This window comes from Pongo pygmaeus, chromosome 17 (assembly GCF_028885625.2).
Source record: "Pongo pygmaeus isolate AG05252 chromosome 17, NHGRI_mPonPyg2-v2.0_pri, whole genome shotgun sequence".
Classification (NCBI taxonomy): domain Eukaryota; kingdom Metazoa; phylum Chordata; class Mammalia; order Primates; family Hominidae; genus Pongo; species Pongo pygmaeus.
This window is the reverse complement of record NC_072390.2, coordinates 89311854-89338454: the sequence shown is the minus strand read 5'-3', so window position 1 is coordinate 89338454 and position 26601 is coordinate 89311854. Positions and strand designations below refer to the sequence as shown.

Below are 26601 nucleotides of genomic sequence, written 5' to 3'. Positions count from 1 at the left end.
GACAGCTTCTCAGTGAGGCTTTACCCACTTTGCTACACCTAGAAGCCCTCACTCTCCCCATTTCTCACCTGCCTGCCTCAATTTTCCTCCATAGCACTATCTGTCACACTGAGTTTACTTATTTAGGTAGTTTATGTGTTTAAGAGAAGTAACTTCCACAAGGCAGTATTTTGGTTTATTTTGTTCAGGACTGTCTTGGCACATAGTAGGCTTACACATAAATACCACAAAGAGAATGGGTGGCTCCCAAAGGCCAGGCAGTTGAGGGGCTCTTAGATAGACTCTTCTGGGCCTGTTACCTTAAAGTTCTTTCTGTTTCTTTAGCTAAAGGATGCTCAGCCGCATTGGCCAGGATCTTTTTGGCCAAAGCTCTTGCAGTTCTCTCTTGCCTCTAGAGGAAAAGATGCAGCTTCAGGATGCTGCAGAGCAGAGCTGCAGGCTGGCCCTCCTTGTGGGACCAAAGCAAGGCGACAGCGAGGGCCTGAGCCTCTCCACCAGGAGTGGGAAGCCCTGCCCTCATCCCGCCTCCCAGGGTCTGGGGAGGCCCCAGGAGGCTGGTGGGGCCTAGTTCCTAGGCCATTGTGCTGTTCCAGAGCTGCCACTGCTGGTCTTCCCCCACTGCCTTGATTCGTTTTCGCTTACAACCCAGAGGAAGGGCATCAGAGTTCCCCTTCTAAAGTACGTGACTGCATACTTCTCTCTGGAAAGAAAAAGCCTCACAAATTCAACGTCTGGCAGAGTACTTTCTATTTTGTATCTATGGCAGGTTACTTGGCTACACAAATAAAAATGAAATTTGTGTTTAGGTACTTGGTGTCTATGTCATCCTCTCATTACAAGGCAAACATCAGGAACTTGTGCCGTTTCTCATCTGAGATGGCTTATAAGACATAGTTTTTGCAGAATACCAACTATTCTATAAAAATTGCTTTCAAGACACTATTATATTACTTTCAGTTTTAAAAATGTTCACTTTGAAATAATTTTACATTGTACAGAGAACTCCTGTACAGTCTTTATACAGAATTTATTCATTTATAACATTATTTGCCATTAAAAAATCATTTTTCTTTGTCTTTCTCTCTCTCTCTCTCTGTGTGTATAATGTTAATAGACCCCTTGATGTTTATACAACGTGTGTGTGTATATACACGTATATACACGTGTATATACGTGTATATACACATATATTTGTGTATATACACAGGTCATAAAATCATCAAGGGGAATATTAACATTATTAACATTATGAATCTCAAAGTGCCGGGATTACAAGCATGAGCCACCACACCCTGGTCTACCTTTATGTGATGTGGTGTGGTGGCTCATGTTTGTACCTAGCAATTTGAAAGGCTGAGGCAGGCAGATCACTTCAGCCCAGAAGTTCCAGACCAGCCTGGGCATCATGGTGAAACCCTGTCTCTACAAAAAAATACAAAAATTAGCTGGGCATGATTACATGCACCTGTAGTCTCAGCTACTTGAGAGGCTGAGGGAGGGAGGATCGAGAGTTCCAGGGTGCAGTGAGACATGATTGTGACCCTACACTCCAGCCTGGGCAACAGAGCAAGACCCTGTCTCAAAAAAGAAAGAAATATATATGTAGAACTATGTATGTTGGAATCCATACACATGTAGAATTATCCCATCACTCTATTCTTGAGGAGTTAGGGCTTGTTAGGTGCTGGGTGTGTCTCAGGAATATCTAGAACTTCAGAGAAGAGGACTCGCCATTCATTATTGCAAACAAATACAGCATAACGTTGATTAATTTTTATATTGCATTCCTCATACTTAAAATATGCCCTTAATAATGATGAATATGATAATAATAGGGAAAATTTATGAGCACTCATTATAGGTTTCTGCTAAATGTTTTGTGTTAAGTATTTCACTTCCTCTTCACAGCAAGCCTGAGCTGTGGGTACTTTTACCTCCCCATGTTATTGATGAGGAATCAGAAGGTGGTAGAGAGTCAGGTCTCTGTTCTGTAAAGCTAGTAGGTGGCACAGTCTGCACTCAGGCCCGCGCGACTCCAGAGCTGGGTACATCCTGCTTCCTGTAATATACTTCCTGTATATTTTTGCCTTTTAAATGATGTGCTTTTAGAGTGTATCTTCTTGTGTGTGTGACTGTCAGTGTATTTCCAAAGTTTTGGCACTGTAAGTGTGGTCAGAGTAGGCTACTGACTTGCTGGAGTAACATTTAAGCCAATTTTGTGTTAACGTTAATAAATCCCTTGATGGTTATATGATTGTTATAACGCATAAGAGGTTAAGTTAAATGAAGTAGAATGGGAAACTGAGTTAGGAATAATTCGCCTTGTATGATTTTCCCCCCAATAAAAAGATGACAAAGTAGGATTTCCAAGGTGGACTCAAATATATTTCTACTTCCCATGGTTGCACTACTAGGAGTCAGCAGAGGGCGCTGTTGCCATCAGAGTGTCTTTGTAACATTTTTAAAAGTATTATACAAATAGAATGTCCTCTGTAGTTTTTGAGAAACTCTCTTGTGGTACCATGTGGTATATTTAGTAAATTTCAGCTATGTCATTGCATTTGGGGATAAATCACTTTGCCCCCATTTTTTAAAAAAGACTTTCTCCCTATCAAGGATAAAATGTTCTGTCATCATGTCTCTGGAATGTAGGTGGCTCTCTGCTCTCTTCATCCTCCGAGAGACCTGTGAAGCCTGGTTTGACACTAACCAGGCAGGCTGTAGGGAGCTGCAGGAAGTAAAGGGATGAGAGGCTGGGTCGTTTGGGGTTCATCCATTAACAAACAGTTACTGAATGCAGGAGATGGGCCACACAGAGGGAAGCTCTGCCTCCATGTGATCCCTGCCTGATAGGGTTAGGGACAGAGAGAGGCTTGGGAATCCAGGCACAAGCATGAGTGGGGAGGGGTGGCATGAGGGATTTCTGGAAGGTTCTGAGGAAGGGCACACCAGGAGGAGCTGGGGTGGGGATGAAGTGACCAGTTGCAGTGTCCAGACAGGTTACTGGGAGGGTCCAGGCTGGGATAGTAGGGTTGAGTGGAAAGGATAAAACTTCAACTATGACATAATTTATTAATAGAGCCAGAATTTGGTCATTCTGTATGGACATTTCCAGAATTCTATTTTTGAATAAGGGATTTTATGGATGCTCCAATTAAGTCCACCAAGTCATTGCAATCCTATTAAAAACCCCAATAGAAATTTATTATCAAACTTGCAAAGTAGAGTCTAAAATCACTTTGGAAATGCACATATGCATATGAAATGGCTGAGAAATTTTGTTTCAGATTTTTAATGAGAAAGTATAATCTTTTCTATGTATACAGGCTACAGAAAAACAATACAATAAAAAATCATGTAGCCACCACAGTTTAGAAATAGACCAGTACCACAAACTTTGAAGCTGCCTGCATGTCCCCAACCTGCTCTCATCTGCTTCTTTTCCTGCCAGAGGGAACCACCATTCTGTTTGTTGTGTTAATTGTTCCCTTGCTTTTCCTTTTTTTTTGGTAATTAAACATCTTTGTATTGTGAAATGACACACAGAGAAATGCATAAGACAGATAATTGTAAAGAAAACACCTGTGTGATCACCATCCAGGTCTTAAGTTTTGAAAACGGATTGAGAGGGGGCTGGCTTAGCAGATGTTAACCACTCTGAAACTACAGTGACCGAGAAAGTACAGTATCATTAAAGAAATAGATACCCAGGGGAGTGGAGCAAAACATCTTTCACATCTTTTGCAGATCCAGATTTTTCTGTCAAATTATTTTTGTATACATAAACCCTTTATCCATATTTTAATAAATCTTAGACTCATAGAAAAAGTAATGAGTAGCTATTTTGATTATACATTATACATTATGGTATATCTACATATCAGTGTATATCTTCATCCTTTAAAAGATATATATGTATTTCTTTAGAAAGTATAGAATGCATTGTGTAGAATAATTTGCCTTATGCTGGCTGAAAGGATCTCTAGAATTGAATATGTAGGGAATGCAAATAATCAAAGGATTTGTGTTTGTTTTCAGGCAGAACAATCCCAATGAAGTATTCAGAGTGAGTTCTGGCAATTTGACGTCGTCTACCTCTTGGTCACGATATTTTCTCTGAACAAAATATCCCTTAGTTCTATTTTCTTAACTCTGTGCCATGAACTTTGGTACAAGGTCCTTTGATTTTTTTTCAATGTCTGTTACTAAAAACAAACCAGAAGAACCCAGCTAACTCTTGGTGCCTGGGATTAGGTTCTCAAGTCACAGAGTGGGAGGGGTATTTCCAAAGTGACTCAGTGGTAAATGCCCAGAAATAAGTGTCACCTCATTGGCTGACCAGCAACATCTCCCAGCTTAGCCAGTGCTGCAGTCATCCATTTTGAGGCAACAGCTTGTGTCTCTTAGCTTTGAGTTCTGACATGTCTCCAGCGGGCTCAGCTCCCAGGCCAGTGGACACTAAGTCTTGCTCTACTTTTCTTCCTCTGTTGTCCTTTCAGATCTGAGGGTGTTCTATTTTGGCGTGGTTAGGAGGACCCTAGGTCCTCTAATTCCATAAAATATCGCTCATACTTCTAGACATTATTCTTCCTCAGTAAGAAGCTGTGTCTAGGGAAAGGCTTTTTGACCTTTCAGCACTACCTGATAGTGAATGAAAAGGATCCATATCCTTTCATTTTTTCCTTATGGGTTTATTTGACTGCTTCTCCTTGGAACTTTGTCATACTCCTTCTCCAAGGAACTGGGAGGTGTCCTTTCTTTGTATTTTTATGTGTTCTGCCACTTTGTCAAGTCATGGCTGTGTTGAAAATTTTAAAAAGGATCTAATTTCTTTTCAAAGAAAAATGTATGATCCCTAGACTTGCACATATCGTTACCTGCTTCTTTGTGTATTGCCACTAAAATTAAGCTAAAAAGAAGTTTAGATGAAGAAATATTTTGCTATCTGAATTGGATTTATGAGAGGAAAGAGGGAATGTGGGTAAATAGTGAAGGAAATACTGAAAGAGCAATTTGTAAATGAAAACTTAAGGTGAGCTTATAACAGTGCCTGTGGGTTTTTCTGTATACCTTTTGTTTTCTATTCTTTTGGAAATGTAAATAGATGACATTGGCTCCCTAATTTCAGTGATTCACTAGGAGGACTCCCAGGACTCAGGATATAGTTGCATTATTGGCTAAGATTTATGACAGTGAAAGGATACAGAACAAAGTCAGCAAAGATAAAAAGGGCATGGGGTGAAGTCTGCAGGAAACCAGTGCAAGCTAAGAGTCCTTCCCCATAGAGCCAACACAAAGTGCTCTTAATTCCTCCAAGAATGAGTTGTGACCAGACGTGTGAAATGTTGTCTATCATTAGACAGCTCTAATAAGAGCTCATTAGAGACTCAGCACCCAGAGTTTTTACTGTGGGTTTGTCACATAGGCAGTCTCTGCCTGGCACTAGCAGAATTCCCGACTCTCAGAAGCAAAGAGGATGTTCAGCATTAACCACACTGTACAAATTGTTTAGGTACAGGGACCACCCTTACTGGTTAGGGAATGGTGGGTGAGAACACTTCTGAAATCCAAATGCCTAGACCACATCCAAGGGCCAGGCTGGCAAGCAGTTCTTCCTAAGAATTGACAGTATAAGGCCTGCTGTTTGAACTATTTTCAGCATAGCTGTCCACGAGCACTTTGATGAGGTGATGGTGCCACCCTGTGAAAGAGAAGACAGGAAATAGTCCAGTTGTGTCTTTGAAGTGTAAATAGAGCTTGCCAAAGGGCCTGATCAGCAATGCAAAGTATGAAGAAATGTATATTTATTTGATCTTTGTATCAGGCTAATGATTACCAATTTTCAGAAGCTGAAGGAAAAATGTTTTGCATGGTGCAGTATGTTGTAGTATTTTTGTCAGTATTGAGAGGAAGAGGAATACTAAAGAATCTAAGGGAGGTAAATCTTAAATAACAAAGTATGCTGCTTCTATCATTTGAGTTTTTCTAAAAATAGACTGTACTTTTTAGAGCAGTTTTAGGTTCACAGCAAAACTGGGAGGAAGGTACAGAGATTTCCCATATAGCTTCTGCCCCACAAAACCATAACCTCTCCCATTATTAATATCCCGCACTAGAGTGGACAATGTTGGCATATCATAATCACCCAAGGTCCTACCATAGTTTATGGCAGGGTTTACTCTTGGTGTTATACATTTAATGAGTTTGGACAAATATTAATGGTCTGTATTCACTATTATAGTAGTATACAGAGCAGTTTCACTACCCTAAAATCCTCTGAGCTTCACCTATTCATCCTTCCCTCCTCCCTAATTCCTGGCAACCACTAGCCTTTTTGCTGTCTCCATACTTTTTCCTTTTTTAGAATATCATATGGTTGGAATCATACAGTATTAACCTTTTCAGACCAGCATCTCTTGGTTAGTAACAAGCATTTTTGTTTTCTCCATGTCTTTTCATGGCTTGATAGTTCATTTCTTTTTAGTGCTGAATAATATCACATTGTCTGGATGTACCACAGTTTATTCATCTACTGAAAGACATCTTGGTTTCTTCCAAGTTTTAGCAATTATGCATAAAGCTGCTATAAGCATCCATTTGCAGGTTTTTATGGACACAAGTTTTTAACTCCTTTCAGTAAATACCAAGGAGTGTGGTTGCTGGATCATGTGGTACGAGTACGTTTAATTTTGTAAGAACTGGCCAAACTGTCTGCCAAAGTGACTGTAATATTTTGCATTGCTACCAGCCATAAATGAAAGTTACTGTTGCTCCACAGTCTTACCAGCATTTGGTGTTGTCAGTGTCCTGGATTTTGGCCATTCTTTTAGATTCTTTCGGATTTTCTACCAAGACGGTCATGTCATCTCTGAACAAAGAGTTTTATTTCTTCCTTCCCAATCAGGATACCTTCTATTTCCTTTTCTTGTCTTATTGCATTAGCTAGGACTTTCAGGATGATGTGGAAAAGCACTGACGAGAGGAGTCATCCTTGCTCTGTTCCTGATCTTAATGAGAAAGTTTCGAGTTTCTCACCATAAAGCACAATGTTAACTACAGGGTTGATGTAGCTATTCTTTATTAAGTTGAGAAAGTTCCCCTGTATTCCTGTTTTTTCCTGGATTTTGTTGAATGCTGTTTCTGTATGTATTGTTATGATCATGTGATTTTTCTTCTTAAGCCTGTTGTGTGATGGATTACATGAATTGATTTTCAATGTTGAACCAGCTGTGATGACCTTGGAGAAATTCTACTTGATCATAATATATAATTATTTTTCTACATTGTTGAATTTGACTTGCCAATATTTTGTTGAGGATTGTTGCATCTTTATTCATGAGAGATACTTGTCTGTAGTTTTCTTTTCTTGCAATGTTTTTGGTTTTGAAATTAGAGCAAAGCTGGCCTTATAGAATGAGTTAGCAAGTATTCCCTTTGCTTCTATCTTTTGAAAGAGATTTTAGAGAATTGATATTATTTCTTCCTTAAATATTTGGTAGAATTTACCAGTGAACCCATTTGGGCCTGGTGTTTTCTGTTTTACAAGGTTATTAATTATTGATTCAATTCTTTCATAGCTATAGGCCTGTTCAGATTATCTATTTCTTCTTGTGTGAATTTTGGCAGATGGTGTCTTTCAAGGAATTGGTCCATTTCATCTAGATTATCAAATGTGTGGGCATTGCTTTGTTCATAGTATTCTCCTATTATCTTTTTAATATCCATGGGAGCTACAATGATATTCCCATTTTTCATTTCTGATATTAACAATTTGTATTCTCTTGTTTTTTCTTAGTTTACCTTGCTAGATGCTTATTGCTTTTATTGTTATTTCCAAAAAACCAGCTTTTGGTTTCATAGATTTTTCTGCATTGATCTTCTGTTTTTAATTTTACTGATTATTGCTTTAATTTTTATTATTTCTTTTTTTTCTTCTTAGTTTGGATTTAATTTGCTAATGTTTTTCTAGTTTCTTAAGGTGTGAAAGCTTAGATTGTTGATTTCAGATCTTTCTTCTTTTCTAATATATGAATTTAATGCCATAAATTTCCATTTAAGCACTGCTTTTACTGCCTCCCACAAAATTTGTTGTGTTTTCATTCTCATTTACTTCAAAACATTTTAAATTGTTTCTTGGGATTTCTTTTTTGACCCATGTGTTATTTAGAAATCTGTTATTCAGTCTCCAAGTACTTTGGAATTTTCCAGCTAACTTTCTGTTACTGATATCTAGTTTAATTGTATCAGTTTGCAGACATTGTATGATTTCCAGTCTTGTAAATTTGTTAAGGTGTGTTTTATGTTTGTTTTTCTTTCTTTTTTTTTTTTTTTTTTTTGGAGACAGAGCCTCAGGTGATGTGCCTGCCTAGGCCTCCCAAGTGCTGGGATTGTAGGTGCGAGCCACCGCACTTGGCCAAGGTGTGTTTTATGGTTTTATGGCCCATAATGTGGTCTATCTTTGTAAATGTTCCATGTGAGCTTGAGAAGAATGTGCATTCTGCTCTTGTTGTATGATGTAGTCTATAAATATCCATTATACCATACCCAGTTGATTTATGACATTGTTGAGTTCACTTATGTCCTTACTGATTTTCTGCCTGCTGGATCTGTCAATTTCTGATAGAGAGGTGTTGATGTCTCCAACTATAATAGTGGATTAGTTTATTTCTCTTTGCTGTTCTATTAGTTTTTGCTGCAGATATTTTGATGTTCTGTTGTTAATCACATACACATTAAGAATTGTTATGGCATTTTGGAAAATTGATCTCTTTATCAGTATGTGATGGCCCCTCTTTATACCTGGTAAGTTTCCTTGCTCTGAAGTATGCTCTGTCTGACAGATAGCTACTTATGTTTTCTTTTGATTGGTGTTAGCATGGTATATTTTTTTCCTTCCACTTAATTTGTATGTATCTTTACATTTAAAGTGAGTTTCTCTTAGGCAATATATAGTTAGGTCTTGTTTTTTTTTCTACCAACTCTGAGAATCTCTGTCTCTTAATTGGTATATTTAGACCACTGGTGTTTAAAGTTATTATCAGTACAGTTGGAGAGATATATACCATATTTGTTATTGTTTTCTATTTGTTACTTTTGTTCTTTATTCCTGTTTATGTATTCTATGCTTTTTCTGCATTTTGTAGTTTTAATTGAGCATTTTATATGATTCCATTTTGTCTTCTTTCTTAGCATATCACTTATACTTCTTTTTAAACTTATATAGTGGTTGCCTTACAATTTACCATATTTACCACAAATCCAGTTTCACTTTCAAATAACATTCTGCCACTTCACGGGTAGTGCAAATACCTTATAATAACAAAATAATCCAAATTCCTCCCTCCCAATCTTTGTATTGCTGTTTCTCATTTCAGTTATACATAAACATATATACATATATATATATATGCACACATATGTATATGTATTAGAATATATTATTACTACTACTGTTTTGGGCAAACTGTTATCTGTTAGGTCAATTATGAATAAGGAAGTGAAAGCTTTTATTTTTTCACTTATTCCTTCAGTGCTCTTTATTTCTTTATGTAGATCTAAGTTTCTGACCTTTATCATTTTCCTTTTTTTTTAAATTATTATGCTTTAAGTTCTAGGGTACATGTGCACAACATGCAGGTTTGTTACATAGGTATACATGTGCCATGTTGGTTTGCTGCATTCATCAACTTGTCATCTACATTAGGTATTTCTCCTAATGCTATCCCTCCCCCAGCCCCCCATCCCCTGACAGACCCTGGTGTGTGATGTTCCCTGCCCTGCGTCCATGTGTTCTCATTGTTCAACTCCCACCTATGAGTGAGAACATGCGGTGTTTGGTTTTCTGTCCTTGTGATAGTTTGTTGAGAATGATAGTTTCCAGCTTCATTCATGTCCCTGCAAAGGACATGAACTCATCCTTTTTTATGGCTGCATAGTATTCCATGGTGTATATGTGCCACATTTTCTTAATCCAGTCTATGATTGATGGACATTTGGGTTGGTTCCAAGTCTTTGCTATTGTGAATAGTGCCGCAATAAATGTATGTGTGCATGTGTCTTTATAGTAGCATGATTTATAATCCTTTGGGTATATACCCAGTAATGGGATCGCTGGGTCAAGTGGTATTTCTAGTTCTAGATCCTTGAAGAATTGCCACACTGACTTCCACAATGGTTGCACTAACTTACACTCCCACCAATAGTGTAAAAGCATATCTGTTTCTCCATATCTTCTCAAGCATCTGTTGTTTCCTGACTTTTTAATGATCACCATTCTAACTGGCGTGAGATGGTGTCTCATTATGGTTTTGGTTTGCATTTATCTGATGACCAGTGATGAGCATTTTTTCATGTGTCTGTTGGCTGTATAAATGTCTTGTTTTGAGAAGTGTCTGTTCATATCCTTCACCCATTTTTTGATGGGGTTATTTTTTTCTTGTAAATTTGTTTAAGTTCTTTGTAGATTCTGGATATTGGCCGTTTGTCAGATGATCATTTTCCTTTTCTTTGAAGAACTTCTTTTACAAGGCAGGTCTAGTGGCAACAAATTCCTTCAATATTTGTTTTTCTAAGAAAGCCTTTATTTCCCTTGCACTTTTGATAGATAATTTTGCAGGGTAGAGAATTCTTCATTGGTGGATTTTTTCTCTCAACACTTAATACTTCAAATGTTTTGCTCTATTCTCTTCTTGCTTGCCTGGTTTCTGAGGAAAAGTCAGATGTAATTCTTATCTTTGCTCCTGTATAGGTAATGTGTTCTTTTCCTCTGGTTTCTTTCAGGATCTTAACATTTTTTATTTTTTGTAGTTTGAAGATTATACACCTAGGTGTAGTTTTGGGGAGCATTTATCCTGTTTGGTGTTCTCTGAGCTTCCTGTATCTATGGTTTGATGTCTGACTTTTAACTTGGGGACATCTTCAGTCATTAACTGTTTCAAGTATTTCTTCCGTTTCCTTCTCTTCTCATTATGGTATTTCCATTGCATGTAAATTGCACCTTTTGTGATTTTCTTGTAGTTATTGGATATTCTGTTCTGGGTTTTTTTTCATCTTTTTTTTTTCTCTTTGCTTTTCAATTTTAGAGGTTTATATTAAAATATCCTTAAGTTCAGAAATTATTTACTCAGCTCTAGCCTACTAATAAGCCCCACAAAGGTATTCTTCATCTCTGTTACCGGGTTTTTAATCTCTGGCATTTATTTTGGTTCTCTCTTAGAGTTTCCACTTTTCTGTTTACATTGCTTACCTATTCTTGTGTGCTGTCTTTTTAAAAAAAATTTTTTTTATCTCTTACAGTCCTTAGTCTGTTAATCATAGTTGTTTTAAATTCCCAGTCTGATAATTCTAACATCCCTGCCACAGCTGAGTCTGGTTCTGATGCTTGCTCTGTCTCTTCATACTGTGTGTTTTGCTTTTTAGTATGCCTTGTAATTTTTTCTTGATAGCTGGACATGATGTCCTGGGTAAAAGGAACCACAAAAAATAGTAATGTGGTGGTAAGGTGTGTGTGTGTGGTAAGCATTCTCTAGTCCTTTGGTTAGATCTCAGTCTTTGAGTGAGCCTGTGACCCCAGATTGTGAACTTCACAGGTGCTTCTCAGTCTCCCACTTTACAACCTCCAGAATGGCTGGAGGGAGGGGCTGCGGTTTAGTGTTTCTCTTCCTTCAGGTAGGTTAGGCTCTGATAATTCCCCTAGTAGGATATTCTCTAGTTAGTTTCTCTTGAGGAAAAGCCTTGTTAAGTGGCACAGAATGCTCTGGTATATTTTGGTATTTACTTTCCCTTCCCTTTTCCAGGGGAATAGAGGAATATTTTTCTGATACTCACTGTAAGAACCAGGTGAAGCTCCTAGAGGTAAAACTCACATAAGTGTGCCCACACCCCTTGACTGGGTCCCCCTGAAGTTTTTAAACTCTCAGACTTGCTCACACTGAGTCTCTAGCAGCTTATCATTTACAGCTCAGGTTTCCCTTTTTTTAATACTGGTTCCTATGGAGGTTTTGGCTCAATAGAGCTACGACTCTCTGTATTCTTCTGTATGTCTCTCCAATTTTGGGACGGTGGTTTGCCCTGTGACTTCACTTTTCTTATAGATCTAACAAGACTTGATTTTTACTTGTTAGGATGGAGTGGTGACTTCCAACGTTTTTAAAAATGGGCTGGAAACCAGTCACATTTTACTTTTTATCTGAGTTGCTATTAAAATACTTTAAAAAAAAACTAATGTCTTCTTTGACTTCAGCTTTTGAAATTCCACATATAAGTGGGATCATGCAGTATTTGTTTCTCTGTTCTTTGGTTATTTCACTGAACATAATGTCTTCTAGATTCATCCATATTATTACAAATGACAGAATTTCCTGTTTTTTTTTTTTTTCAGAATATCACTGTGTGCCCCATAAATATCTTTAGTTATTGTCAATTGAAAGTGAAATAAAACAAAAAACAATTATCTTTTTGATTATGCGATTTGAAAATTCAGAATATGTAGAAATTATAAAGAAGCAAATAATTATTCAGGAAAACTATTGTTTATATTTTGGTTCATTTTCACATATATAGCTCTCTTTATATCCTTAGACAACATTATGTGAACAATATTACATTCTTTTTCCTTTTAAATTACATTGTGAGTGTTTTTCAAATGCCACTAAATAGTTCTTAAAAATTTGTATAATATTTCATTGTTTGGGTTTTTTATGATTTATTGATCCATTCTCCTAATGTTGGACATTTAGTATCCACTTTACATGATTATAGCACTGTTATCATGACCATTATTTTGAAAAATATCTATTGATTTGAGAGGTGAAAAGGACATCTGATTGTTTTAAATTTGCATATGCCTGAATGTTAGGTTGACTATTTTAAAAATTGACTATCACAGAGGTTTATGGTTTTTATAGCAACCATATTGCAGGCTGTTTAAGGGGAATCTTCTTAGGATCTGACTTCAATACCACCTCTTACTATGTGTGTAACTTTAGTCAATTACCACAGTGTCCTTGCTTGCAAAATAAGGAAAACATTAGTACCTACCTTATGAGGTACTAAAGAATGCTTCAAATGTGCTTGGTGCTGTTATTGTTGTTCATTATCATATTTCTTTTCTAATTGAATATTCATTATTCATGTTCAATTGGTTCCATTGTTTTAAATGTTTATAAGATTTATATGCATTATATTTGTTGAAAATCTTTTCCCATTTTATCTTTTGCCTTCTAATTTTGTATATATTGTTTTGAATCTCAGAGGTTTTTAATTGCATGTCAATAATTAATGTTGCATCTTTCAAATTTTTGTAAATATGGTAAGTTCTACTCTTGAATAAAAGGCGAATACTCAGCTATATTTTCTTTAGATTATTTCTCCTTTTTCAACCTATGCTTCCTTTTGATTAACATAAAAATTACACATAGCCTACAGATTCCTGTACCCTTGCCTCTTAGGATTATTCTTGTCTGTTAAGAATAAGTGCACCTTCTTTTATCTCTACCGCGCAAGAAGATACTTCAAGCTTTTCTTGTTCATTTTGTCATGAAAATATGTTCCCAATATAAAATTTCTTACTAATGAACTTTATCAAAGATTTCTTGATTATTTTTATCCATTTATGCTTTTAGATGTTTTTAATATTCGCCTGGCCAGATTTTAAAATATCTTCTTTGTATTTTGAGCAGATTCATATTAAATCTGTATTAATTTGGAATGGATATATTTTTATTTGGAATTTTCATCTATCCCTCCAACTACAGACATACCTCCTTGCTTTATTGTTCTTTGTTTTATTATGCTTCACACATATTGCATTTACAAAAATATTTTGGGGGCCAGGCGCAGTGGCTCATGCCTGTAATCCCAGCACTTTGGGAGGCTGAGGTGGGCAGATCACGAGGTCAGGAGTTTGAGACCAGCTTGACCAACATGCTGAAACCCTACCTCTCCTAAAAATACACACACAAAAAAATAAGCTGGATATGGTGGCACACACCTGTGTAATGCCAGCTACTCAGGAGGCTGAGGCAGGAGAATCATTTGAACCCGGGAGGCAGAGGTTACAGTGAGCCAAGATCATACAACTGCACTCCAGCCTGGGTGACAGGGCAAGACTCCATCTCAAAAAAAAAAATCTTTTGGGAAATAATTTTTTTAAATTGATGCCTAATAGATGTATATATTTTTAGGATACATGTGATAATACATTTATATAACTTTTGCAGATCAAATAATATACTTGTGATGTTCACCATTTTAAGGGTTTTTATGTTAGATACATTTGAATTATTTAATTCTAACTATTTTGAAATATATAATAGGCAATCATAAACTCTAGTCACGCTACTGGTCTGTCTAACACTAGGTTTTATCTCTTCTGTCAAACTATGTATTTGTACCCATTAACTTCTCCTCATCTCTGTCCTTCCTTGCCTCCAGTAATAACTAGTCTACTCTCTGTCTTCATGAGATACACATTTTAAGCTCCCACATGTAAGTGAGAACGTGCAATATTTGTTTTCCTGTTCTTAGATTATTTTACTTAATTACCTCCAGTTTCATCCATGTTGCTGCAGATGACAGGATTTCATTCTTTTTAGTGGCTGAATAATATTTAATTTTGTATATATTTCACATTTTCTTTATTCATTCAGCCATTGATTTACACTTAGATTAATTCCATATTTTGGTTATTGTGAATAGTGCTGCAGTGGACATGGGATGGTGCAGACATGTTAAAGCACTCTACTATTATTGTATTGTATCCTGTCCCTTCCCTTAGATCTATTAATATTTGATTTATATAATTGGGAGCTCTGCTGTTAGATGCACAGATATTTATAATTGTTGTATCCTTTTGCCAAATTGACCCCTTTATCATTATTTAGTGACCTTCTTTCTCCATTGTTACCGTCTATTTTATCCTGATTTGTAGTTTATTTTATCTGGTAGAAGCACAGCTACACTTTTTCTTTTTTGGTTTGCAGTTGTATGGAATATCTTTTTTTAACCCTTTCATTTCAGTAAACGTGTGTCTTCATAGGTGAAGTAGGTCTCTTGTAGGCAGCATATAGTTAGGTTCTATTTCTTTATCCATTCAGCCACTCTGCCTTTTAATTGGAGACTTGAGTCAATTTACATTCAGTGTTGTTACTGATAAGGAAACACTTATTACTGCTACTTTGTTGCTTGTTTTCTGGTTGTTTTGTAACTCTTCTGTCCTTTTCTTCCTATCTTTTTTTGTTGTTATATTATCTGGTAGAATATTTTAATTTGTTGCTTTTTATTTTTAGTTAATCTATTAATAGGTTTTTTCATTCTTGTACCATGAGGCTTATAAAAACATCTTATAGATATAACAAGTTATTTTAAAGAGATGAAAACTTAGAACACAAAGAAAAGAATAGACACAAATAAAGAAATGAGAAAAAAATTACATACTTTAATTACCACTCCTCACCTTATGTTTTGACCTTTAGTTGTCTCAGTTTACATATTTTTATATTACCTGTCTCCTAACACATTGCTGTAGTTATTATTGCTGATAGATTTGTCTTTTGGGCTTCATAGTAGAGTTATGAATGGATTGCACACCACAGGTACAGTGTTAGAATATTCTGAGTTTTGTGCTTAATTTTACCAGTAGGTTTTCTATCTTCCAATGTTTTCTTTTCACATATTAGTATTTATTTCTTCCAGACTGAATAACTCCTTTGAGCATTTCTTATAAGATAGGTCTGGTGTTGGTGAATTATCTCAGCTTTTGTTTGTGTGGGAGATACTTTATCTGTCCTTCATATTTGAAAGATAGATTTTCCAGATACAATATTCTTGGATGGCAGTTTTCTTTTTATTTCAGCACTTTGGAAATGTCATTTCACTCCCTCCTGGCCTGTATGCTTTCTATTGAGAAATCTATTGCCAGATGAATTTGTGCTCTTTTATGTTATTTGCTTCTTTTCTCTTGCTGCTTTTAGGATCCTCTCTTTGTGCTTGACCTTTGAGTATTTGATTATTATATGTCCTGGAGTAGACTTATTTGAGTCAAATCTGTTTGGTGTTGTCTAGTATTCTTGTACCTGGATATATCTTTCTCAAGTTTTGGAAAGTTTTCTGTTATTTATTTGAGTAAGGTTTCTACTACTTGTTCTTGCTCAACTTTCAATCGAACACCAATAGTTATTAGACTTGGCCTTTTGAGGTAATTTTCTATATCTTGTAGGCAGTCTTCATTCCTTTTCATTCTTTTTTCTTTTTTCCTCTCAGTAGGTATTTTCAAAAGGCCTGCCTTCTACCTCACTGATACTTTCCTTTGCTTGATCCATTCTGTTTTTGAGAGCCTCCTATGAATTTTTCAGTTCAGCAAATGTATTCATTAGTTCCAAGATTTCTGTTTTACTTTTTATAATTATTTCAATCTGTTTGCTAAATTTCTCTGATACATTTCTGAATTGCTTTTCTTTTTTAAAAAAATTTTATTTCCACAGGTTTTTGGGGGAACAGGTGGTATCTGGTTACATGAGTAAGTTATTTAGTGGTGATTTGTGAAATTTTGGTGCACCCATCTCCTCAGCAGTATACAATGAACCCAATTTGTAGTCTTTTATCCCTCACCCCCTTTCCACCCTTTCCCCTTGAGTCCCCAAAGTCCATTGTGTCATTATGCCCTTGCATCCTCATAGCTTAGTTCCCACTTATGAGTGAAAACATATGATGTTTGGTTTTCCATTCCTGAGTTACTTCACTTAGAATAATAGTCTCCAGTCCCATCCAGGTTGCTGCAAATGCCATTGATTCATCCCTTTTTATGCTGAGTAGTATTCCATTGTATACATATACACCACAGTTTCTTTATCCATTTGTTGATTGCTGGGCATTTGGGTGGGTTCCACATTTTTGCAGTTGTGAACTGTGCTGCTATAAAAATGCATGAGCAAGTATCTTTTTTGTATAATGACTTATTTTCTTCTGGTTAGATACCCAGTAGTGGAATTGCTGGATCAAATGGTAGTTCCTTTTAGTTCTTTAAGGAGTCTCCACACTATTTTCCATAGTGGTTGTACTAGTTTACATTCCCTTCAGCAGTATAGGAGTTTTCCCTTTGTGCCACATCCATGCCAACATCTGTTATGTTTTGATTTTTTGGTTATGGCCATTCTTGCAGGAGTAAGGTGTTATCGCATTGTGGTTTTGATTTGCACTACCCTGATCATTAGTGAGGCTGAGCATTTTTTTTGTGTTTGTTGGCCATTTGTATATCTTCTTTTGAGAATTGTCTATTCATATCCTTAGCCCACTTTTTGATGGGACTGTTTTTTTCTTGCTAATTTGTTTGAATTTTTGTAGATTCTGGATGTTAGTCCTTTGTCAGATGTGTAGATGGTGAAGATTTTCTCCCACTCTGTAGGTTGTCTGTTTACTAACTGTTCTTTTGCCTTGAAAAAGCTCTTAGTTTAATTAAGTCCCAGCTATTTATCTTTATTTTTATTGCATTTCCTTTTGGGTTCTTGATCATGAAATCCTTGACTAAGCCAATGTCTAGAAGGGGTTTTCCAATGTTATCTTCTAGAGTTTTTATAGTTTCACGCCTTAGGTTTAAGTCTTTGATTCATCTTGAGTTGATTTTTGTATAAGGCAGGAGATGCGGATCCAGTTTCGTTCTCCTACATGTGACTTGCCAATTATCCCAGCACATTTGTTGAATAGGGTGTCCTTTCCCCACTGTATGTTTTTGTTTGCTTTGTTCAAGATCAATTGACTGTAAGTATTTGGGTTTGTTTCTGGATTCTCTATTCTGTTCCACTGGTCTATGTGCCTGTTTTTATACCAGTTTCATGCTGTTTTGGTGACTATGGCCTTATAGTATAGTTTGAAATCAGGTTAATGTGTTGCCACCAGATTTGTTCTTTTTGCTTAGTCTTGCTTTGGCTATGCGGGCTCTTTTTTGTTTCCATATGAATTTTAGGATTGTTTTTTCTAGTTATGTGAAGAATTATGGTGGTATTTTGATGGGAATTGTATTGAATTTGTAGATTGCTTTTGGCAATATGGTCATTTTCACAATATCAATTCTACCCATCCATGAGCATGGGATGTGTTTTCATTTATTTGTGTCATCTATGATTTCTTTCAGCAGTGTTTTGTAGTTTTCCTTGTAGGCTTTTATTACATTGAGGTGTGTCCTTTGTATGCCGATTTTGCTGAGAGCTCTAATCATAAAGCAATGCTGCATTTTGTCAAATGCTTTTACAGCATCTATTGAGATGATCATGTGATTTTTGTTTGTAATTCTGTTTATGTGGTGTATCACATTTATTGGCTTGCATTATGTAAAACCATCCTTGCATCCCTGGTATGAAATCCACTTGATCATGGTGGATTATCTTTTTGATATGTTGTTGGATTCAGTTAGTTAGTATTTTGTTAAGGATTTTTGCATCTGTGTTCATCAGGGCTATTGGTCTTTAGTTTTCTTTTTTGGTTATGTCCTGTCCTGGTTTTAGTATGAGGGTGATACTGGCTTCATAGAATGATCTGGGGAGGATTCTTGCTTTCTCTATCTTGTGGAATAGTGTCAATAGGATTGGTACCAATTCTTTGAATGTCTGATAGAATTCAGCTGTGAATCCATCTGGTCGTGGACTTTTTTGTTGGTGGTAATTTTTAAAATACCATTTCAATCTCACTACTTGTTACTGGTCTGTTCAGGGTATCTAATTCCTGATGTAAGCTAGGAGGGTTGTATCTTTCCAGGAATTTATCCATCTTGCCTAGGTTTTCTAGTTTATGTGCATAAGGGTGTTCATAGTAGCCTTGAATGATCTTTTCTGTTTCTATGGTGTCAGTTGTAATATCTCCCATTTCATTTCTAATTGTTTTTATTTGGATTTTCTCTCGATTAATCTTGCTAATGGTCTATCAATTTTATTTATTTTTTCAAAGAACCACCATTTTCTTTCATTTATCTTTTGTATTTTTTTTGTTTCAATTTCATTTAGTTCTGCTCTAATCTTGGTTATTTCCTTTATTCTGCTGAGTTTGGGTTTGGTTTGTTCTTTTTTCTCTAGTTCCTTGAAGTATGACCTTAGATTGTCTATTTGTGCTTTTTCAGACTTTTTGATGTAGGGATTTAGGGCTATGAACTTTCCTCTTAACACCACTTTTGCTGTATCCTAGAGGTTTGATAGGTTGTCTCATTTTGTCATTCAGTTCAAATAATTTTTAAATTTCCGTCTTGATTTCATTGTTGACCCAGGGCTCACTCAGGAGCAGGTTATTTAATTTCTGTGTATTTGTGTGGTTTTGAAGGTTCCTTTTGGAGTTGATTTCCAGTTTTATTCCACTGTAGTCTGAGAGAGTACCTGATATAATTTCAGTTTTCTTAAATTCACTGAGACTTGTTTTGTGGCCTATCATATGGCCTGTCTTGGAGAAAGTTCCATGCACTGATGAATAGAATGTATGTTCTGTGGTTGCTGGGTAGAATGTTCTGTAAATATCTGTTATGTCCATTTGTTCCAGGGTATAGTTTAAATCCATTGTTTCTTTGTTGACTTTCTGTCTTGATGACCTGTCTAGAGCTGTCAGTGGAGTACTGAACTTTCCCACTGTTATTGTGTTGCTGTGTGTCTAATTTCTTAGGTCTAGTAGCAATTGTTTTATAAATTTGGGAGCTCTAGTGTTAGGTGCATATATATTTAGGACTGTGATATTTTCCTGTTGGACAAAGCCTTTTATCATTACATAATGTCCCCCTTTGTCTTTTTAAACTGCTGTTGCTGTATAGTTTGTTTTGTATGATATAAGAATAGCTACTCTTGCTCGCTGTTGGTGTCCATTTGCATGGAATGTATTTTCCCACCCCTTTACCTTAAGTTTATGTGAGTCCTTATGTGTTAGGTGAGTTTCTTGAAAGCAGCAAATAGTTGGTTGATGAATTATCTATTCTGCCATTCTGTATCTTTTAAATGGAGCATTTAGGCCACATTCAATGTTAGTATTGGGATGTAAGGTGCTATTCCATTCAGTGTGCTATTTGTTGCCTGTATACCTTTTTTTTTAATTGTATTTTTGTTTTATAGGTCCTGTGAGATTTATGCTTTTAGAGGTTTTGTTTTATGTGTTTCCAGGGTTTGTTTCAAGGTTTAGCCCTCCTTTTGGCAGTTCTTGTAGTGCTGGCTTGATAGTGGCAAATTCTCTCAGTGTTAGTTTATCTGAAGAAGACTGTATCTTTCTTTCATTTGTGAAGCTTAGTTTTGCTGGATACAAAATGTTTGGCTGATAGTTGTTTTGTTTAAGGAGGCTTAACATAGGGCTCCAATCCCTTCTAGCCTGTAGAGTTTCTGCCGAGAAATTTGTTGTTAATCTGATAGATTTTTATAGGTTACCTGGTGCTTTTGCCTCACAGCTATTAAGATTCTTTCCTTTGTCTTAACTTTTGTTTTTTTTTCTTTGAGATGGAGTCTCGCTCTTTGCCCATACTGGAGTGCACTGGCATAATCTTGGCTCAGTGCAACCTTCACCTCCTGGGTTCAAGTGATTCTCCTGCCTCAGCGTCCTGAATAGCTGGGACTAAAGGCATGTGCCACCACGCCCAGCTAATTTTTGTATTTTTAGTATAGATGGGGTTCTGCTATGTTGGCCATGCTAGTCTTGAACTCCTGGCCTCAAGTGATCTGCCCGCCTCAGCCTCCCAAAGTGCTGGGATTACAGGTGTGAGCCACCGGGCCTGGCCTACTTTGTCTTAACTTTAGATAACCTGATGACAGCATGCCTAGATGGTGATCTTTTTGCGATGAATTTCCCAGGTGTTCTTTGAGCTTCTTATATTTGGATGTCTAGGTCTCTAGCAAGGCCAGTGAAGTTTCCCCGATTATTCCCCCAAATATGTTTTCCAAACTTTTAGATTTCTCTTCTTCCCCAGGAATGCCAATTATTCTTAGGTTTGGTCATTTAACATAACTTCAAACTTCTTGGAGGCTTTGTTCATTTTTTCTTATTCTTTTTCTGTGTCTTTGTTAGATTGGGTTAATTTAAAAACCTTGTCTTTGAGCTCTGAAGTTCTTTCTTCTGCCTTGTTCAATTCCATTGCTGAGACTTTCCTGAGCATTTTGCATTTCTCTAAGTGTACTCATTATTTCCTGAAGTTTTGATTGTTTTTTATTTATGCTCTCAATTTCACTGAAGATTTCCCCCCTCATTTCTTGTATCTTTTTTTGATTTCCTTAAATTGGACTTTACCTTTCTCTGGTGCCTCCTTGATTAGCTTAATAACTGACCTTCTGGATTCCTTTTCAGGTAAATCAAGGATTTCTTCTTGGTTTGGATTTATTGCTGGTAAGCTAGTGTGATTTTGGGGGGATATTAGCCTTGTTTTGTCATATTACCAGAATTGTTTTTCTGGTTCTTTCTCATTTGGGTAGGCTATGTTAGAAGGAAGGTCTAGGGTTCAAGGCTGCTGTTCAGATTCTTTTGTCCCATGGGGTGTTCTCTTGATGTAGTACTCTCCCTGTTTTCCTAGGGATGTGGTTTCCTGAGGGCTAAGCTGTAGTGATTGTTATCTCTCTTCTGGATCTAGCTATCTAGTAGGTCTACCTGCTCCAGGCTGGTACTGGGGGGAGGAGGGGGTGTCTGCACAGAGTCCTGTGATGTGAACTGTCTGCAGGTCTCTCAGCCATGGATACCAGCTCCTGTTCCAGTGGAGGTGGCAAGGGAGTGAAGTGGACTCTGCAAGGGTCCTTAGTTGTAATTTTGTTTATTGCACTATTTTTGTGCTAGTTGGCCTCCTGCCAGGATGTTGTGCTTTTAAGAGAGCATCAGCTGTAGTAGTATAGGGAGGATCAGGCGGTAGGTGGGGCCCTAGAACTCCCAAGAGTATATGCCCTTTGTCTTCAGCTACCCGGGTGGGCAGGGAAGGACCATCAGGTGGAGACAGGGCTAGGTGTGTCTGAGCTCAGACTCTCCTTGGGTGGGTCTTGCTGTGGCTGCTGTGGGGGATGGAGGTGTGGCTCCCACATCAATGGAGCTATGTTCCCAGGAAGATTATGGCTGCCTCTGCTATGTCATGCAGGTTGTCAGGGAAGCGGGGCAAAGCCAACAGTCACAGGCCTCACCCAGCTCCCATGCAACTTAAAAGGCTGATCTCACTTCCACCGTACCCCCCATCCCCCCAACCCCCCACCCCCACAACAGCACCAAGTCTGTTTCCAGGCAGTGGCTGTGCAGGGCTGAGAACTTGCCCCAGCCTACCTGCCTCTCAACTGTGAAAGCAAGGAGGGCTTTCGTGCCTCCCAACCTGTGGAGTCTGCACACCGGATTCACACCCTCCCCCAAGTTCTGGCCAGGAGACATTGCGTTCAGTTGGAGTTGTTACAAAGTTTAGCTGGAGGTTTCCTTTCCCTTTTGGTCTTTTCCCAGTTCTTCTGGCAGCCCTCCCCAAGGATCCTTCCTAGGCAAGGCATAAATGGCTTCCTTGTGGATCCAGAGAGCCCACAGGGATTTTCCCACTGCTTCCTCTGCCCCAGTATTTCACTCGGCTCTCTAAATTGACTCAGCTCCAGGTAAGGATCCGTGAATCTTCTCCCGTGATCTAGACCTTCAGGTTCTCCAATGAGGGTGTGTTTTCGGGGTGGGTGATTCCCCTTTCCTACTTCCATAGCTTGGGTACTCACAGTATTTGGTGTGTGTCCTGTATCCTGCAGGAGTAATCCGCTTCTTTCAGAGGGTCTGTGTCTTTTCTCAGCTTTCCTGGTTTATCAACATGTTTATTTTCCTGAATTGCTTTTCTGTGTTATCTTGGAGATCACTGAGTTTCCTTAAAACTACCATTTTGAATTATTGGTCAGAAAGCTCACATATTGCCATCTTGTTAGGGTCAGTTACTGTTTTTTGTTGTTGTTTGTTTTTTGTGTTTTTTTTTTCTTTTTTTTGCTTTGGGAGATTATGGTTCCCTGTTTGCTCTTCTTTCTTGTGGCTATATGGCTATATCTTTTCATTGAATGATTAGTTATTTATTCCAGTCTTCTCTGTCTGGCTTCTTTTTTTTTTTATGGGGTGTATTTGCTTAGAGATTATTTACTGCCAAGTTGCTGGCTCCTTTTTGTCTCTAGGTGGTGCCTTAAGCCCATTTTCACCTTGGCTGTAGTAACTAATTGTCTCAGATGCAGGGGGCCCCAAAGAGTATATCCTGGCAGTGTGAGAAGGCTGGCTAGGGGTTTGTGCCCAGGAACCAGTGGAACATCCATCCTGTAGTGTGGTGCTACCGAACAGCCACAGTGATTTGGCATCTCCTTTGTCTGAGTTACTGAGCTGCATTTCCAGGGCTGGGGATGATAGTCTCACATCTCCACTTTGACTTTGCCTGTCCTCAAGGATATTTCTCTCTTCAGGCACTCTCAGTACTTCCCATGGCTTAAAGTAGGGACAGGTCTCCTGCCAGGGAACCCAAGATAGTGGGGAAGCTGGTTGTCCACCTTAATCTCTTGGTTTGCATTGTGGAGACCATGAGTTGCAGAGAAATTTTCTGCGCTCTTGGTTATGGGTAGAATGTGGGGAGAGGTGTCACAGATGTGAAATCCAATTCTGTTACCATCTGCTCGGGGTCTTTCACTTCTCTGTGGCCTCAGGAACTGTCTCATTCTCGTATTTGAGTTCTGGAATATTTCTGGTGATAATCTTAGCATTGTGCATTTGTTTTGGTTTTCTGTTGAGGGAAGTGAATCCAGCTTGCTTCTAGGCTACCATGTTGGATCTGGAAGTCTAAGATATTGTAGTTTTTACAACTTCAAAGTTTTTGGCACCTCTGCATGAAGCACATCTATTGGTGCCGGTTTTCTAATAGCATGTACTCACTTTGAATTTCTGTGTCACATTTTGGTAATTCCCAATGTTTTAAACTTTTTCATTATTATTATTATATCTGTTCTGGTGATTTGTGATCAGAGATCTTTGATGTTACTATCGTAACTGTTTTGGGGCACCTCAGACAGTGCCCATGTAAGATGGCAAACCTAATAGATAACTGTTGTATGTGTTCTGACTACTCCACTGGCCAGCTGTTCACCCGTCCCTCTCCCTCTCCTCAGGCCTTTCTATTCCCTGGTAAAAAAGAATGTTGAAATTAGGCTAGTTAATAATCCTACAGTGGCCTCTAAGCATTCAAGTGAAAGGGAGAGTTGCATGTCTCTCACTTTACATCAAAAGCTAGAAGTGATTAAGTTTAGTGAGGAAGGCATGTTAAAAGCCAAGAGAGGTTGAAAGCTAGGCCTCTTGCACCAAGCAGCCAAGTCATTAATACAAAGGAAAAGTTTTTGAAGGAAATTAAAGTGCCACTCCAGTGAACATACAAATGATAAAAAATCAAAACAGCCTTATGACTGATATGAAGAAAGTTTTAGTTGTCGAATGGAAGATCCAGCTGGCCACAATATTCCCTTAAGCCAATACCTAAACCAGAGCAAGGACCTAACTCCCTTTTATTCTGTGAATGCTGATAAAAGGTAGAAAGCTGCAGAAGAAAAGTTTGAAGCTAGCAGAGGTTGGATTATAAGGTTTAAGAAAACGAGAAATACCCACAGCATAAAAGTGCAAGGTACAGCAGCAAGTGCTGAGGGGAAGTTGCAGCAAGTTCTCCGGAAGATCTAGTTAAGATCATTGATGAAGGTGGCTACACCAAACAACAGATTCTCAATTTAGATGAGACAATCTTCTATGGGAAGGAGCTGCTATCGAGGACTTTCATAGCTAGGGAAGAGAAGTCACTGCCTGGCTTCGAAGGACAGGTTGACTTTCTTGTTCATGGCTAATGCAGCTGTTTACTTTAAGTTCAAGCCAATCCTCTTTTACCATTCTGAAATCCTAGGGATCTTAAGGAGGCTGCTAAATCTACTTTGTCTCTGCTGTATAAATGGGACAACACAGCCTAGATGACAGCATATCTGTTTATAGCATGGTTTACTGAGTAAGTCCACTATTGAGACCCACTTCTCAGAAAGCAAGATTCCTGTATTAGTCTGTTCTCACATTGCTATAAAGAAATACTCAGGATTAGGTAATTTATAAAGAAAAGATATTTTATTGGCTCAAGGTTCTGTAGGCTGTACAGGATACAGAATGGCATCAGCTTTTAAGGAGGCCTCAGGAAGCTTACAATCATGGTGGAAGGCGAAGTGGGGAGTAGGCACATCACATGGCAAAAGCTGGAGCAAGAGAAAGGAGGGGAGAAGCCACATACTTTTAAACAACCAGATTTTGCAAGAATTCACTCACTATCATGAGAATAGTACCAAGAGGGTGGCACTAAAGCATTTATGAGAAATCTGCCCTCCAATACAGTCAGCTCCCACCAGGCCCTACCTCCAACACTGGAGATTACATTTCAACATGAAATTTTGGCAGAGATACATATCTAGACTATATCAATTTCTTTCAAGGTATTACTGCTCATTGAGAATACATCTAGTCATGCAAGAACTCTGATGGAAATGTCCAAAAAGATTAATGTTGTTTTCATGCCTGCTAACACAACGTCCATTCTGTAATCCATAAAGGGTAATTTCATCCATTAAGTCTTATTTAAGCAATACATTTTATAAGTCTATAGTCTCTCTTTTGTCTCTCTCTTGTCTTTTTATAAGTCTATAGTTTTATAAGTCTATAGTTTCCAGAGATGGTTATTTATGTGATGGATCTGGGCAAAGTCAATTGAAAACCTTTCAGAAAGGATTTACTATTCTAGATGCCATTAAGAATGCACATGATTCAAGGGAGGAGGTCAAAATATCAACATTAACAGGAGTTTGGAAGAAGTTGATTCTAACCCTCATGGATGACTTTGAGAGGTTCAAGACTTCACTCGAGGAAGAAACTGCAGATGTGGTGGAAATAGCAAGAGAACTACACTTAGAAGTGGGGCCTGCTGTGACTAAATTGCTTTAATCTCATGATAAAACTTGAATGGATGAGGAGTTGCTTCTTACAGATGAGCAGGGAAAGTGGTTTCTTGAATGGAGCAGGGTGATCTTGCCCATGAAATGAGGCCAGACTCACCTGAGCACCCTTATGTCTGCTGGCCTCTCCCAGGGCCCCGGCTTGGCTGTGCCTGCTTGCAGTGCTGCCTTGGAAGCCCAGCCATGGCTTGGACCCACATCATAGCTCCTGCACTGGCAGACCACACCTGACCATCAGAGAACTCCAGCAGAGTGGCCCTCGCTGACACGCACCAGCCACATGCATTCATTCCTCATTGCAGACTATGCTATGCCACTTTGCTAGCACACACTTCTCTGCAGCCACCCCCCCCCCATTGTTTTGCCGGCACACGTGTGTGAGTGAACCTCGCCTTACCTTTCTTTCCAGCATGTGGGTGTATGTGTACTCCACCATGCTATTGCTGCTGGCATGAGCACACCCACCACCCGCCTGTTGCTGTTGTCCATGTGCATTGCTGGCACAAACATGTACATGGACAACAGCAGGCCTGCCCCAACCCTGTGTTGCCACTTCTGCTGGTATGAACACGTGCATGGAGGTCACCAGCTCTGCGCCTGCCAGCACCCTGCCCCTGTGCCCAACACAGCTGTGGGTGTGAATGTGTGTATGGACCCTAGC

The 26601-nt window shown here is 38.2% G+C and overlaps 1 protein-coding gene across 6 annotated transcripts in view; it reads left to right on the top strand.

Moving 5' to 3' along the window:
• FBXO15 (F-box protein 15) overlaps positions 1-26601 on the top strand; it is a 75582-nt gene that overhangs the window by 29326 nt on the left and 19655 nt on the right. Inside the window, exon 10 of one of the 6 annotated variants that reach the window (XM_054461270.2) lies at positions 325-808. The exons of the other annotated variants lie outside the window; for them this stretch is intronic. Within the exon in view, the coding sequence (XP_054317245.2) occupies positions 325-395 (71 nt within the window). The 3' untranslated portion in view covers positions 396-808. Of the gene's footprint in view, positions 1-324; positions 809-26601 lie in introns of those variants that run through there. 6 annotated transcript variants of the gene reach the window in all.